Source organism: Rhipicephalus sanguineus, chromosome 9 (genome assembly GCF_013339695.2).
Source record: "Rhipicephalus sanguineus isolate Rsan-2018 chromosome 9, BIME_Rsan_1.4, whole genome shotgun sequence".
Taxonomy (NCBI): Eukaryota; Metazoa; Arthropoda; class Arachnida; order Ixodida; family Ixodidae; genus Rhipicephalus; species Rhipicephalus sanguineus.
Window position 1 is genome coordinate 94,870,618 of NC_051184.2, and position 16,440 is coordinate 94,887,057.

Consider the following 16,440-nt stretch of genomic DNA (forward strand, 5'->3'; position numbering starts at 1 on the left):
GGCGGGCCACGTAGTGCGTACACGAGAGCGTCCGGCTCATTTATACCGAGGCCTCCGCGTTCGCTGCTCCGTATCTCGGTTGAACCACTCGGACGTGTAGAGGTCGGCAATGCATTGCAGTGCGCGCTTCCGGTATGCGTGATACGGTACGTGCGCGGTCCTTCGAATGGCCGCCGTCTCTTGATGCGCTTGATGGACCGATATGCGCTCTAAGCGTTTCCTTGGTTCTTTTCGTTCGATTCTGTTCCTTTCTTATCGTCCGCGCGTACCGTTCGTGGCTGGTCGTTACCGATGATAACGAGAATGAAATGGCCAAGGCGCTGGAGCCAGATGGAGAGGTGAAGAGGGAAGGCAAGGAGGTTTAACTGGACGCCTCCCTGCACTGGGGTGGTTGGAAAGATTGGACGAACAGGAGAGACACAGAAATAAAATAACAAACGATAAACAAATACACGTATGGTCGTTATATAATTATAGTTATATAACGATATTTTATGGTCAGTGAGAGGAAGGAAGAAAGGAAGAAAAAGGCAGGAAAGTCAACCAGACGCGCGTCCCGCTTGCTATCCTATGCTGGGGGAACGGGATTAAAAGATACAGGGAAATGGTGAAGATTGCTGACTGGTTCGTTAATGACTGGCAGGGCAAAAATCTTGTAGCGAGAGCTGTAGTGGGGAATGCTGATCTTGTACCTCTAGGCTGACGTGGCCAGCTTTTCAGACGAATATGACTTTTTTTTTTTTAAAATAAGATTTAGAACACTGCTTGTGTTATGCGTTCGTCAACGAAACTTTATCGCCATGTGGATGGCGCAGCATCAGCAAAGTCGCTTTTTCCCTACTGAACTAAATTTAACTGAGTTAATAAAAACAAATTGAAGATACGCACGTACAATGAAACCAAGTAGACTGTCATGCAGTTTCGAGATAAGAATCCGAACTTAAGCACGTGTGATGTATTTCCTTAACTTCTGTCTTTAAATGCGTATTTCTTAAATTTTACGCTGTAAGTAGGAATGTAAGCGGGCGGAGCACCGCTCCGACAACGGATGCACCACGAAAATGAATGGAGTTTTCGAATTAATGGCGAAAATGTATATTATCCGTCCTGCCCTGACGTATATCTGGCAGGGTTCTGCTTTATAGTGTGACCGTCTTTTGTTGTTGTTTTGTTTTCTCGCACCAGAGTCGGCCAGATGCTTTGGGTCTCTTATACTCGTCGCATTGGACTCGAGTCGGGCTGAGCCAACTGGATTCTATACAGTTCGAGCCATTCGATTGCGTAGACGCGATTGAGGTTTATCTTGTTTCTGACCTCGATGCAGGCTATCGCTTACACTCTTGGTCCGTTGTCGAGTCGACTTGTCCGAGCCCTAACACTAACTCCATCCGCCACTGTCGGATTCATGTCGGCCAACCTTCCGCACCTGTGGACCGAAGATCGGATGAATATATAAGCTGAGTCGCGCCGGTTGGTCCGCCCGGGCTACGCGCAGTGTGCCGTGTACGGCGGCTCTGTTATACTGTACGTACGTTGGCCTGTCGCGAGCCTTTGTGCAAGCACCGTCGAGCGCGACGCGCGGCGTCTTTTCAGCGGAACTATGGGGGCATAGCGGAACCAGCCAACTGGCTCGGTGCTGGCGAGGGTGAAAGTGTGGCCACGTGTGTGTGCGCGCGTGCGCGCTTGTATGCGCAGGTGACACGTGCTGTCTACGGCGCGTCCCCCGTAATGTTTTTTTTTTATTATTTCCTGATGATGGGTATCGCTCCATAGAACGGCGACGGACGCGCCAGTGCGCCGGTGTACAATGGTGGCTGACTAATAAAATTCCGCGTATAGACGACGGCCTTGCAGCGGGTCGAGTGCAGCGTAGGATCCGAAGCGGAAATGAGACTCTATGAAAAGGCTGGTTGTCGCAGGTGGGTTCGCGGTCTAGCTAACGTGTCCTCTGGCAGCGCGACAGCGCCTGTGTTTCTTCCTTGATCGGGACAGCACCTGCCAAATTAAATTCCGTGTCTTTTATGCCCTTGTGGTTTCGGAATTAAGCTTGGTTGTATGATGGAAGCTTTCGCTCATTAATACGGGGCTGCTGTAATGGGCTTATAAACCAATACTCGAATAAAAGTAGCGGCGGGAAGGTTATTGAAGAAACTTTATTTTTTCAGCTCCGTTCACAGTTCTCCATTGCTTCCGCAGCCTCATGGTTAATTGCTTCCATTGATAAAGCGCTGAGAGACAGGAAATTACAAGGCTTGCTGTTCAAAGCTAACGGTCCGCGAAGCGTATACACAGCGGGGATTGTTGGCGATTATAGCTGTGTGACATGATACCGGCGAACAAGGACACGGGCGAGCAGAAAGAACATCTGACGCTGGTGGTGTCTTTCCACTCGTCCGTGTTATCCTTGTTCGGCAATATCAAGTTACATAGCATGACAGTCCCGGCTTTCCGAACGGGACATCGAACGCTCCAGACAGGGAAGGTCCCAAGGTCTTTCTATCGAAGTTACCTGGTTCCCGGGCTTCATCAAGGTGTGTCAGCTCCAGGGAACTTCAGAAGCTTCAATGCAGCGTTGGTTGGACAAGATACAAGAAACAACTAGTACCGGACGCAGCGTCCGCTACGTGCAGCGATGGTTTCTTTATATGTTTCATTCCACCATTTCATTAGCAAGTCATTTTGAGCACTTCGAGAAGGATTAAATCAAAAATGGATCTCGCTCCCATACCGCATGCTCATCTTCGTGGTCTCCTGACTTTCAATTTCTTGGACTTGTCACCGGTGCAGAGGCGTAGGTTTCCTATTTGCCCAAGGAAAAAAAAGGAGAGGGGAGGGGGGCGTAATCAAGCAGGACTAGCTGTGCATGAGAGTAAGCAACACAAAATAAATATCTCATTGATGTAATCGACACTTGGAGGTATGTTTGTGCAAGGTTCACTGCTCCATTATACTACATGTGTAGAACAAGATGCAGCCGCTAATTACGGGTGCTAAGGCATGCTAAGGTATAAGTAGGAGCAACATGGAGGAGGCCTATGCCCTGCAGTGAGCGTAGTCAGGCTGATGATGATGATGAAGGTATGCGGCCTGAGGTCAGGGGATCAGGTGGGTGAGCTCCAGCGTGCATCACCGTAACCTTCGCTTCTGCACCGTTGATCCAGAGGTAGCGCTGGTCGAAACTTGCAGGACGACGGGTATCTGTGACGTAATTAGTTTGTGACAAACGGTAAGGGCGCATTTGTACCTCTTAACCGATAACGAATTTCGTAGGAGTAATATCACTAAAAGCTCTTCGAGTGTGATCTGAAGATCGGCAATGATATGTTATAATTAACTAAGTGACGTTATGACACCATGTAGAAGTTCTTGTCTCACCCTATGCTTCATCAACCTGACTCACACATCGGTCATTGAAGCATGCGTGTGTACGCTGGCGTGATCTTTCATAGAACGATTCCAGAGCTGCAACCAACCGCAAGCGGACGGTAGAAGATCTAGAGATTCCAGGGAGAGAAGCCGAGTTAGACGTGAAGGGCTTGCATGGGACCCTGAGCTTAAAACGAGGCAAGACGAAGCGACGGAGAACGCTTCGCTGTTTTATCAGCCTTCTGCACAGTGAAACTGCGCAAACTGTTTAAAAATTATCCACCAGAGTTGTCGCAATGGCATTGCATTGTGTTAATGTACAGCTATAGGCTTGATCCGTATATAACACGCACCTGGACAAAATTTGATGAGAAAAAAAAATTACACCATCTCCCGCTAAAGGGGACCATGAGTAGATGCGAAGCCGGAGCACTTGCACGATCGCGTTCCGTTGGTGTTCGTTGGGCATGCTACCGAGCTCGCGTCGTGGAACGCGAAGAGCGACGCTACGCGCGTCGTATCTTCCATCTAGCCTGGCCGTTTATTCTCACAGGGCGAGCGGGGAACGCGGTCGACAGGCGGGCGAGAGGGGAGCAGCGTAGGAGAGGAGAGAGAAGGGGAGGGGACGCGCATGCGCTCGAGCTCATCGCGGCGTTGCGCAGGAGAGAATTTCGGCATGTCTAGCCCGCGTTTCAGAGGAAGAGTGGAAAGGAGAGGGGAGAGGGGAAGTGGAGAGGGGTATGGGAGAGGGTAGAGGACAGGGGAGGGTAGAGGAGGTGTGTGGAGAGGGTATTCGCATGCGCAGTAAGGGTGGTCACGGCGCACACCACCACCGGATTGAGCTCCGCCTTAAGATACTTCGCATCTAAAAAATTTTTTTCAGCCAGTTCCACGCCATGAAAACCTTCGGACAGTGCAGCTGTAAGCGCGCAAGCTCACGTGTATCATCATCGTCATCGTCTCAGGCATCATTATCATCATCATCATCGTTTCGTTTTATTTATTTGTTCATTCACTCCCCCCTCTGGTCACGTTACCTGCGTGACGCATACTACTGCTACTACTACTACTACTACTACTACTACTACTACTACTACTACTACTACTACTACGACGACGACGACGACGACGACGGCGACGACGGCGACATAGGGTCGTCTAAGACAGCGTCGCTGTAAGAAATGCGGGTTATGCGCGAGTATGCATGGTATGTAGGTGACTTCGAAGATACCTTCACCCGCGGTGTCGACTTGTAACTCCACTCTGCGGGGCGCCGAATTGCTTCCGGGCTTCGCTTCTCGTGCGCGAGCCCGCTGTGTGTTTTATAATAATATCATCGCCATCGTCCACGTCCCTCAGGTGGCCGGCCGGCCGTCTCGTGTCCCGCGCTGGACAAAGTGTGAAAGGAAAATTGCTTCCGCTACGATTCCTCCGCGCCGCCGACGTGTGCGCATATTGTCTGCAGCTTGACGACTTGTTCGTCCCCATGTTTGCCGTGGGAGGAAGGCAGTGCTCTTCCGCAGTGACGTATGCAGTCTTCGCCCCGCACGCGCCCGATGCGCATAGATATGTACTGTCGGTCACAAACGTCTATGGGGCACTCTGTTGGAAAAAAGAAAACTATATGTGGACACACATATAGCGTCGTATTCACATCTCGGATCGCACGGTGTCTTTATTTATTTAAGTCGGCTTGGGAATATCCGCATTTGGTACACTTAGGCAGATAATTTGGTCGACTTGGGTATACTTTGGTACATCGGGTCGACTCGTGCATACTACGGCACTTTGGTCGACCTCGACATACTTTGGTCGACTAGGCATACTTTCGTACTTTCATCGACTTCGGCATACCTTGGTATTTTGGTCGACCTATACATATTTTGTTCAACTTTTTCGTACTTTAGTACTTTGGTCGTTGCGGGCATACTTTCGTACTTTGGTCGTGTTGGGCATACTTAGCTACTTTCGTCGACGTGGCCATACTTTGGTCGATCTCTGCATACTTTTCTCTACTAGGGCATACTTTGGGTCGACCTGATGATACTCCGGTACTTCGGTCGACTAGGGCATGCCCACCTTTGGATGCCAAAGCCGGACATACCTAAGTCGACTTATATAATAACACCGTTCGATTCTAGATTCCAATTTGATGCTATATGTGCCCAGGCTCGAAATGTACAAAACTATATAGAGTTCCTGGTGAAATCGTTTCATGCTCCCGATCCATCGGCTTCTCGGAAAAAAGTTGCAGCAGTACCTGTTTTCCTAAGGAATGTATAATAACATCTATCGATTGCCGGTTATCGGTGTAAGCATACTACTTCTCTACAGCATTGTTGAAACAACATAGTACGATAAGGCATTGCGTATTTCTTCCCCTGTTTCTCCGTCGATTGATGCTGAAAAGACGGCGGTGGTCCATAGAAAACTCAAACCATTGCCTCGAGGGTCAAGGCACGTTTGCGCCCTTCCATGTGATGTCACACGCCAACCGAAGCCGTGCCTGTTAAAAAAAAAGGAAAAAAAGAGAAAGAAAAAACAAGAACACAAAAGGCCACTTTGCAGGGCGCCCTTCGCATCGCTAATCTGTCCTGCAAGAACAGCGTGCTACCGTTGTCCGGCGTTGTCCGGCGTTTTCGGGCAAGCGCGCCGCCTCTACGCGCTGCACAGTCCCTCGCGAAAGTTTCGCAATCTCGGTGTCGCACCACGCAGCGGCTATCGCTTTTTTTTTTTTTTCCCGTATTTGACCTTAATGTCACTTTGAAACTCTTCGAAGTTGCTTTGCTCCAGCCGCAAAGTCATCAGTCGTTTAAGTGTCCGGAAGGAATTCGGCTTGGGCGGAGTTCACGACAGCTACGCGCCTTTTATAGGCCCTTTGTTAAGACTCAGAAAAGTGGTCGTTTGTTCGTTGTTTCTTCACTTCTTTTAACTTGCGCACTCGAGCGTACTTAACTCGACTCCGACCAGCTTTCCACGTATCTACGAAGTGTGTATGCGGACAATTTCATCGCTGATGACGTCACTCGCGTCACCTGAAGCATTCAGCGCAGTGCCTATAAAAGTTACACGCTCCCTTATGCGTCTCCTTAACCCTTTCAAAAGGCGCCAGCTATGAAGAACTGTCTGTAAATGCGTCAAATCGATACAACGTTATTTCAAGGCACTCGATATTCTAATGAAACAAAAATAATGTCATAATGCGCTTGTAGGGAGGAAGAGAAAGAAGAGCTTCCGCGTCTGTTGTTGCTGTGCGCGCGATCTACCTTCGTGTTCTGCCGGTGCTACACCTCGACTGTTTAAGACGTCGCTGTCTGATAATAAATCATCGTACGACATGACGCTAATTCACGCTAATATATTGTGTTATAGTAATCATTCCCAATTAAATCGTAATTAAATATATACTTATTCAAAAGGCATTCATGCCTTGTTTTCGCGTAAATAGAATCAAATCTCAGGCTAGAGTATAGTGCGAATTTGTTTTCGGTTATGTCAATTCTGAGAGAAAAAAATATTATACTTTAAACGTGGCTCGATCGTGGCAAGCGGCACGTCGAGCGACTCGTCGAACGTGGCAGTGCCTTCAGCAAAGTAATCGTATGCAACAGTACATTGCAAAATGAAGTTTAATGAAGACTAATTTATTACGCAGGAGGTTCAATTGATCCAAAGCTCAATGCACTATCTGGCTATTTCTTAGCCACTAATCGATACAACTAACAAAAACATGTGGTGCACACAATTGTGTACATAGAGTGTCAAAGGGTTAAGACGACTGGAAAGCGAACGCCAACTTCATTTTCTTCTCAGGCGATCGCACTGATCCCCCCCACCTGAAATCTTTCTGCACCCAACAAGGTTTTGCGCTGCCTCCGGGATCGGAGACATTGGAAGCTTTCGACACCTCACGAGGTTTTTTAGGTGCCTCTGGGATCGGCCCACATTTGACCAAGCGATGATTTCATGAGATGCCGTCACGTTATGAGACATCATAGTGACTTCGTTACGACCGCAAAATACTTTGCGACCTGCGACGTCATGTTGACGTCATTGCTACCGTCATCTGAACGGAATGCTTGGCTGGGCGAGTTGGTTCATAGTCTGCGGAATATAATTTGAGTGCAATAAGGCGGTACACAAGAGCGCTCGTCCAGTCGTCTTGTCTTCTTGTGTAACGCCATCTCACGATACACAACTAATGAAACCGAGAGACAATTAAGCCAAGGAAAGCATCCTTATTTGTGGTTTCTTAACTGTATTGTAGTGATTCTCACTTCAACTGAAGGAAGTTAATGTGGGCAAAAATGACCCTTTCCGTCGGTGGGATCCGAACGCTTAATTCGAAGATTGTGGGTTCGGATCCCACCGTTGGAAAGGGTGATTTTTCGTCTACTTTAATTTCTTTCAGTTTACGTGAGAGTCATTACAATACAGTTAAGGAACTACAAATAATGTCCCCTATGATTTCCTTGGCTTAATTGTCGGTCGGTTTCATTACTTGTGTATAAAATTGGGGGCCACTTAAGCTTCGCCTTTAAGAGTTGAACGCGATAGCGATATCCTGCCCCTAGTGCGCACTTCGTACACGACGCGTGTTTAACAGAATGGCGCACTAAGGTGTGTGCCTTATGTAATGGGTAGCATGCTTTGAACCAGAAACTTTTTCGAAGTTGCGATGCACCCACTACGTGGTCTCAAGGGAATACGCGTAGTAATGTGTGTGCCTTTTGTAATGGGTGGCTGTCTTTAAACCACCAAGTCGTTAGGATATTCACATGGTGTGACGCCCGATGGCAATGTACGCTTGTAACACGCAATATTACTGCCATATTACATCTCGTACTGTGACACCTGTATACAGGACGCGTATTTTTGGAAAGCATGAAAGCTACTTTCAGTGCTGCTTCAAGCAGAGGCGACGAAGACGACGGACCGAACGGTCGCGTTTTTCATGTTCTCCGCCTCAAAGGATCTATCGGCCTTGAGCCGAGGTGCTGCTCAGGCTTCAGCCAGCAGTAATGACTACCGTGTTGTGTTGCCTCGCCTTCCTACCGGTAAGCTGGTTGTGGACTCCGTTTTTCTGCACGCGGACTTGGCTGGTCGCCCTTACCGTGTTCAAGACTTCAGAGATGCTCTTCGGAACATTATCGACCTAAAGGAAATCAGCTCGATAGGTCAGTTCCAAATGTCGCACGTATGGATGGTGACGTGCAAGTCAACAATTTCGAAAACAAAGTTAGTCACACGTGGTGAATTTCTTGTCAAGAGCCGTCGATGCCTTGTGGTTGACCCGGAACCCACAGAAGTAAAGATGAAGCTCCTGTGGCTTCCTGAGCACTTAGAAGACACCTACATTCGAGATGCCCTGCATGTTTTCGGGAAGATCAAGTCAATATCAATAGAAAGCTGGAAAGTAGCGGACATGGAGCAAATGCGGACTCTAAATCGTGATGTTGTATTGTCCCTTGCCGATGGAGTCCGAGTGGGTGACATTCCACATCTCCTGACAGTCTGCGGAGTTCAAAGTCTTGTCCTCATTCCTGGGCGGCCACCACTTTGTCTTCGCTGTAATAAGGTAGGGCACATTCGTCGTAACTGCAGGACTCCTCGCTGCGACGACTGTCGACGCTTTGGTCATTCAGCTGAGGAATGTGTCATGACTTACGCCAACAAACTACGACAACGTACGCAGCAACCAGATGAGAACTTGCAAGAGCATATCATGGATGCCACAGAAGTTCTCGACGCGACGGGAGACACTTCGTCAAGCACAGATGCTACAGGATTAAGCAGAACGCCTACTGAAGACGCAAAGAAAACAACAGTCGATGCGTCCGAGGAAGCTGCGGTAAACGAAGAACCGAGTGGACCATGCAAGCAGTTGGACCAAATTTGTCCTGACCAGCCTGTTAAGGAACAGGCCGTACCTTCGGAGACTTCCAGTGAAGAAGCACCAGATAAGAGCGCCTCAGTTCCGCAGCAGCCGTTTCATCCTGCCTCGGTCTCGGAAGACGACATGCATGTTTCTGTGGATGCGGCAATCCCCAAGCGCCGCGCGACGTACAGCTCCGATTCAAGCAAGGAGAGCGACACAACGAGTGTGAATCGGAAGGTGCGTCGTCGCCGAACATCGAAACACAACGGAAATTGTCGGCGGTCGCGTTCGAGGAGGCCTGGTGAGGGTTCAAGAGAAGCCTCACCGTCGGCGGTGACCTATAGAAGTGATCCCAAGGGACAGTAAGCATACTGTTTGTAGACATCATGGCGCAGTCCGAGCGACTCACTTTTGCAACATTGAATGTTCGTGGCCTTAGGTCTTTCCAGAAACAGGCTCAGCTCCGTAGGCTTTTTACAAGGAAACGACTCGATTTTGTCGCCATCCAGGAGACAAAGATCGAGAGTGACGAAGACACTGAGAAGGCCCTACGGCCCTTCCTGTCCGACTATAACGTTTGCGTTTCACACGCAAAGGGTCTGTCTGCGGGCTGCTGGTTGTTTCTGAGAAAGAGTATACCCTGTACGGCAGTTACTACTCACGTTGACAGTGAAGGCAGGTACATTTGCTGCGATTTTGTGTTGCATGGAGTGCCGTGGCGTATTATCAACTTGTATGCATTCAATGAGGTTTCAAAACGGGTTCAGTTATTTGAAGATATGTCCAAACTAATTAACTGTGATTATTTCACTGTACTAATGGGCGACTTTAACTGTGTATGCAATCCTAGTGATCGCAACAATCCTAATAGTCACCGAGACAGGAGTGGTGAAGTTTTAAGTGGTATTATAGATAATGCAGGGCTCATTGACATCGGTACTTTCGGTCAAATAACTGCGTATACTCGACTTCAGGGAAGCTCTTCTGCTCGCCTTGATCGAATTTACGTATCTTCATCACTCCTACCTCGGGAACTTTCGTGCAGCACTGAGCCAGTTTCATTTTCGGATCACTGTATTGTTATCGCAAAAATTGGTGCAAGCCGCCGAACTCACTTCCGACCACAGTGGGCACTTTGGAAGATGAACTCGGACCTCCTAAACGATCAGGAATTCAATAACAGAGTTAAAGAGGCAGTGAGAAATTCTTTTTCTAAAGGATTACATGTATTCGCTGCTTGGGAGCTTTTTAAGCAAGAGGTTCGTGCACTAGCTATAGAATGTGGATCTGTCAAATCGTACTATCGAAAGAACGAGGAAAAGAGATTATTTGAAAGTCTTTGTAACCTTTACAAGATTGAATGCGAAAAACCAGGCGCATACATTAATGAAATAGAAAGCATTAAATGCCAGCTACAAAATTATGATGCTGCTCGCTACAGAGGTGCACGTATTCGATCTCGGAACAGCAGGACTTTGAATTCTGAGCTACCGACACGTCAAGCTTTACTTGATGAGCGGCGCCACGCAATGTCCAAGTTTATTCCAGATCTCATTTCTAACGGTGCTGTTCTAACAGATACAGCAGACATTATCTTGCAATTCGAAAGGTACTACAAGGTGTTGTTTAGTGCTCTTCCTGATGACCATGGTGGCGAAAACAAAACAAATTTTGTTTCTCTGTTAAGCCCATTGAGCGAAGATGATTGCGCAATCATTAGTAGTCCCATCACGTTAGAGGAAATTAAGCAGGCCATTGAGCAACTACCTTTGTCAAAAACACCTGGCCCTGATGGGATTCCTGCTGAATTTTACAAATCATTCAAAACAACTCTCAGTACTATTCTGCTGGATATATTTAGACAAAGTTACGTCATGAAGACTCTCCCGCAGTCTTTTTGCAAAAGCCATACTGTTCTCATCCAAAAAGTTCTGAAAAGGAAAAACTTCGTTCTGTTGAAGGCTACAGGCCAATAGCGTTGACAAATGTTGACTACAAAATTTTTGCTAAGATATTATCAAATCGGTTACAGTTTGTGATGTCAATACTTATTGGTTCTCATCAGACATGTGGAATTAGGGGTCGCTCCATACAAACAAATATTCACATCGCTCGAACACTTCTTCAGTATTGCTACAGTTGTCAAGGACAGCTTGCTATGCTACAGGTAGACCTTGCCAAAGCTTTTGACCGTGTTAGTCATTCCTCTTCTGTTTTCCCTTCTGCAACATGCAAATGTTGGCTCTGTTCTGCTGGAAGGCGTTAAACTTTGTTACAATGACTGTTCAACGCGACTAATTATTAATGGCCATCTGTCAAAACCGGTATCTATTTGCTCTTCTGTAAAGCAAGGCTGCCCAATGTCCCCACTGCTGTTCGCACTTTATCTTGAACCGCTATGCCTGAGCATAATACGATCGAATAGTATTCGCGGCTTCAATATATTAGGCAATGAAGTTAAGGTATTGGCTTATGCAGATGACGTAGCTTTCTTTTGCTCAGACAAACGAAGTATTGAGAATGTGGTATCTACAATAAGTAAATTCGGCATTGTCTCAGGTGCTCGTTTAAACACATCTAAAAGTTTAGGATTATGGTTTGGATCATGGGGTAGTACGCCGGAGAAGTTCGCAGGAATTAATTGGACTCGTATTCCACCAAAGTACCTCGGTGTGCCGCTAGATGCGTACAGATTCAGCGCACGATACTGGAAAGAACGTGTTCCTAAGCTTGAACTACAGGCCCAGACTTACGTTCCACATCGCCTTTCCATCTTTGGAAGAGCTAAAGCTTGCAATACATTTTTAGCCACAAAGCTATACTATGTATTGCAACTTATTCATTGCGCTCGATCTTACATACAGCGCTTTCATCGGACTTTCGCAACTTTCGTGTGGTCTTCGACGTTTGAACCAATGAGACGGGACAACCTATTCAGGCCTGTTAAGGAGGGAGGGCTGGGTTTAGTTCATTTATATCTATGGCAAATTGTTTCACGGTTCTACTTTTTTCGCGACAGTTCGCATCCCATTATTCGATCATTCTTGCAGATTACGTTTGTTAATGCTTTACCTGACTTGATTGTTTCCTCAGATTTCTCTGTACGCCCGTGTTTGTGGGGATTTATGCAGGAAGTTTTCATCGCTGTACGGTTTCTCAAGGTCCGGTTTTCCATAGAATATCTATACACAGTATCACGCAAGCGACTCTACAAGGATTTGGTATCCATGCTTTTTCCACCTCCACTTTACCGCTCATTATATTCTCACCTTCCAGGACATGATGTACTAAAACGAGTTCGGAAAATGGATCTTTCTCCTGATACAAAAACCTTCTTTTACAAACTCCATACTGATACACTGCCGGTGAAATCATGGTTGCAGAGGAAAGGTATTTTTGTTTCTTCAGTTAGCTGTCGTCTCTGCGATGTACCAGAGACAGTAGAACACTGTTTTATTAGCTGCAAAGATGCCATTCTGTTTTGGGACATCCTTCAACGAACTGTTCAAAAATATTTTAACATTAACTCGCATACTATACGTTACCTTCTCCCAACGTCTCTTGATGAAGTGCCCTTTGACATGTTTTTCCTTATGGGACTGCACAGTCTGTGGAAAACGCGCATGCAAGACCGTAATGCAGAACCAACCGCTGCTTCAAGTATGCATTTCATGCGTATGGCTCTCCATCTAAAGGACATTTACGAAGAACTTGACATAAGACCGGACTGGCACCCCATCTTGATGAGGTGTTCATCCTTACCAGCCTCCACGTGTAACAAGCTTTGAAGAGTGACTTTTCCTGCTTCTCTGGACTTGCACAGTATATATGCATGTAAGCTTTTGAATGCTTGTGCAGTGCTTGTGCGATTATTGTCGCTAAGTGAATGAATCACTACGTCATAGCGTTTGTGATAATTTCAAATACGCATTATAATAAATACCATGAAAGAAAAAAAAAAAAAAGAGGCGTGGCTGTGTGGTAGAACACCTGCTTGCCACGCAGACGGCCTGGGTTCGATTCTCACTCGAACCCAACATTTTTATTATTTATTTTATTTGCAGCTTTTTCGATTTTTCGGTCACGGACAAGATAATGATTTTTCGCTCACAACCAACGGTGCCGACGCCGACGGCGGAATTTCTGCGATACGAGCTCTTTAACGCTATCGCGTTAATACATCAAACGAGCCCCTCCGACAATTCCTCTACTTTCGTCATCTCATGATGATTTTTCGCATTTTCGCATCACTCCCGTTGTTGGCGCCGCCGACGCGGACGGTCACATTTTGCGTTTGACGAGGCGTCTAAAGCTTCCGCCTGAGTAAACTTCCAAGTCTGGTCGTGAGAAACGAACAAGCGGAACGAGCGCATCGATACCAGCCGCGGCTGGCCGAAACTCAAAAACTCGCCGGAGTTAAAATATGCGCGAGCACGCCCGACGTTATACGACGGGGCTTAGGAGCCTTGTATGCAGTGGCTCCTCCGGATCACGTGTCCCCTTTTGTTGAGCGCCACAGCGAAGAAGAAGAAGCGAGAGCTTTAGCGGCAGTGCATGCCGGCAGCGACCCAGTGATCCGGGGCGTCGCGGCCGTTCGTGCACGGTGAAGAAGAAGATAAAACGGGGCCACCAACCAGCACGGCGTGAGCCTCCGGCCGGCTTCGAGAGTTCCGTTCAAGATGTACGTGCCGCACGCCTTTTGACCCCTCGGTGGTCTCGCTTTCCTTTTTATCTTCACTTTCTTTGCTTTGTCTTTTTTTTTTCTTTTCGAGGGATGGACGCATGCATGCTTCCAGTGCGCGTGAAAGGCGTCGGAAACTGGTTGCTCCGCGGACGTCCGCGTAACGAATGATGCGCCCCCAAGCGGTGAGAGAACGAAAGCGCCGGTCGCTTTGCTTCGCGCTTTGCCTCGTTGTTCGCTTCCTTGTTTGCTGCCCTTCCACCCATCCCGTGCTGCCATCATCGTAGCCGTTTTCTTCGACGATTGGGCCTGGATGACTTATTTGCCGCGCACACGACCCTCTGTAAGCTCGCCTCTCTCTATCTCTCTCTTTCTCTCTCTCTGTGTCTGTCGGTCTCGACCCTTTCTGCACGTGATCTTCATTTCCCTTTCAATTGCCCCCCGCTGTCCCGGTGACCGCAGCGTGTTCGAAGCGGCGACCTCGTTCCCCGTTAAATGTTAGCCGATCGTTGTTCTCAAGCCGTTCCACACCTATTGGGCGAGGAGGGGAGGCCGGGGGGTCGTGACGGTCAGCTTCCCCTTGACCAAACACTCTCTGTCGTCCAGCGAACGACCCTCATCGCTTCGTGCCGACAGCACCTTGTCGTGTTTATGCACGAGAGAAGCGGTTGACTGGGCATCCACTCCTGTCCCTCATCTTTATGGGCGCGTCGAGATCGCGTTGCATGCGGTGTTCCTGCCGGAGCTTAGGTTGTAGATCACCCTGACGTAATACACGAGAGGGGAACATCACATCGCGTGTGTTTGTTGACATGAGCATGCGCTCGTATGTGCTTGTGTTCTCTCTCTCTCTCCCTGGGGGGGAGGGGGGCACGCTAGGTTTCAGCTCTTATATCATGACGCATACCAACGAGCCATGAGGCCCTGTTCCTAGAGTTCACGCGGAAAGCGCCCGTTCGGCCGTGAGCATGGTAAACTAGTTGCCGTTAGATATTTGCTTGATTTGCACTTCAGTGAAACATCGATGTGCTGCATTAGCAAAGGAAGGATGTATACTGATGGATGACGGTTTAGTCATTTGCATGTATGGTTTTATGCAAATTTCAAGTCAAGCTTCTATATTCATTATTCGGGATGTTGATGGCCGAAATGAAAAAAGAAAAGAAAAAAAAACAACCTCTGCGCGGGCTTGACTAGGACCTCTACCCGGTACAAAAATGGGGGGGGGGGGGGCAACATACAGCACAACAAAATAAAATGCGCAAAACGAGTGAAACATTCTTCGTGACAGCGTTTATCAAGCCTAAACAGTATAGATGAAAAATCCTTGAACATGGGATGTCTGTCGCTGGAGCCGACGTGTCGACAAGCGGACTTGTCTTCTTCAAGGCAGCAACAGTGGCTGCCTTGAAGAAGACTTGTCGAAACGTCGGCTCAAGCGACATCCCATGTTCAAGGATTTTTCATCTCTTCAAGCCTCCATCTTCCCCTTTATTTCTGCCTTGTTTGAGAGAGAAAGTGTAATGCGGAACGGCAGGGATGTTAACCGGAAAACAAATATCGGATTTGCTACCCTGTACTGAGGAAGGGGAAGGGGAGACCGAAAAGGAACGAAAGTAAAAATGAGAGAGGGAGGGAGGTAATTAGAGACACACACACACGCACGCACGTAGGAGTGTCATAATCGTTCAACGAGACGGGTCGCTCGTAGAAACTTCAACAGCGCCTTCATCGCTGTCTGGCCTGAAGCTCGATCTTTCCGGCATTCCAAGACTGATTGCCCAGAAAGCGGCTGGCTGGTCGTCCATGCGCGCAAGCGCTGTTGAGAGAGACTGCCTCTGGAAACTGTATTGAGGGCAATGACATGGGATATGTTCGATGGTTTCGTCACTGCCGCAGTGGTCACATGCAGCACTGTCTGTCATTCCGATGCGGTAAGCAAAGACGTTCGTCAAAGACACCCCAAGGGCCCAAGCTACATTCGGCAGAGAAGGGCCGTCTCGGATTGGGGTAGGCTAGGTGGAATAGTGAGTCGTAGGCACAGGTCCATGCGGTGAGGACGGGTGTAGAGAAAACCGGGTGTGTTCCGCATAGACCTTGCGACGCCATGCGCGAGCGTATTAATATTTGCTGCTGCGTCGCTTCTTGATCGTGGAATAGGTTTCATCACGCCATTTTCGTGAACATTCTTAGCTGTATCGTCGGCATGCTCGTTATAGATGATGCCGCAATGGCCTGGTTACCACTGAAAATTTACATCGTGTCCTTTGCCTATTAGTTTATGGTGCAGTTGTCTTATTTACAGCACCAATTGGTCTTGAGGCGCACGACGTAGAGCAGTTCGAAGACATTGCCGAGCAGATTTCCAATCAGTAAAAAATGCTCCATTTTAGTGGTGCTTCTCGATCAATCCTGCGGAGTGCGCTGCGGAGTGCCGCAGCTGTCGATGTTGTCCTGTGAGACGTTCGAAACTGGATGTTCTCAGCTCTTGCAGATCCTCCAACAGTTGTCGAGC

At 48.0% G+C, this 16,440-nt stretch overlaps 3 protein-coding genes across 4 annotated transcripts in view; all 3 read left to right on the forward strand.

The window, feature by feature from the left end:
* LOC119406031 (protein O-linked-mannose beta-1,2-N-acetylglucosaminyltransferase 1) overlaps positions 1-16,440 on the forward strand; it is a 304,633-nt gene that overhangs the window by 164,047 nt on the left and 124,146 nt on the right. The gene's annotated exons all lie outside the window — the stretch shown is intronic.
* Positions 8,321-9,610, forward strand: LOC119405744 (uncharacterized). Its single transcript, XM_037672578.2, has one exon. The coding sequence runs from the start codon at positions 8,321-8,323 to the stop codon at positions 9,608-9,610; it is 1,290 nt and encodes a 429-aa protein (XP_037528506.2).
* LOC119405745 (uncharacterized) lies at positions 9,631-13,023 on the forward strand (the record flags this gene model as incomplete). Its single annotated transcript, XM_049419495.1, has 2 exons — positions 9,631-9,819; positions 11,986-13,023. Coding segments are annotated over exons 1-2 (1,227 nt in total), but the record flags the coding sequence as incomplete, so codon positions are not given.

Excerpts from the sequence above, each read along its gene's own strand:
- LOC119405744 (XM_037672578.2), top strand. The coding sequence starts at position 8,321 with ATGTTCTCCGCCTCAAAGGATCTATCGGCCTTGAGCCGAGGTGCTGCT.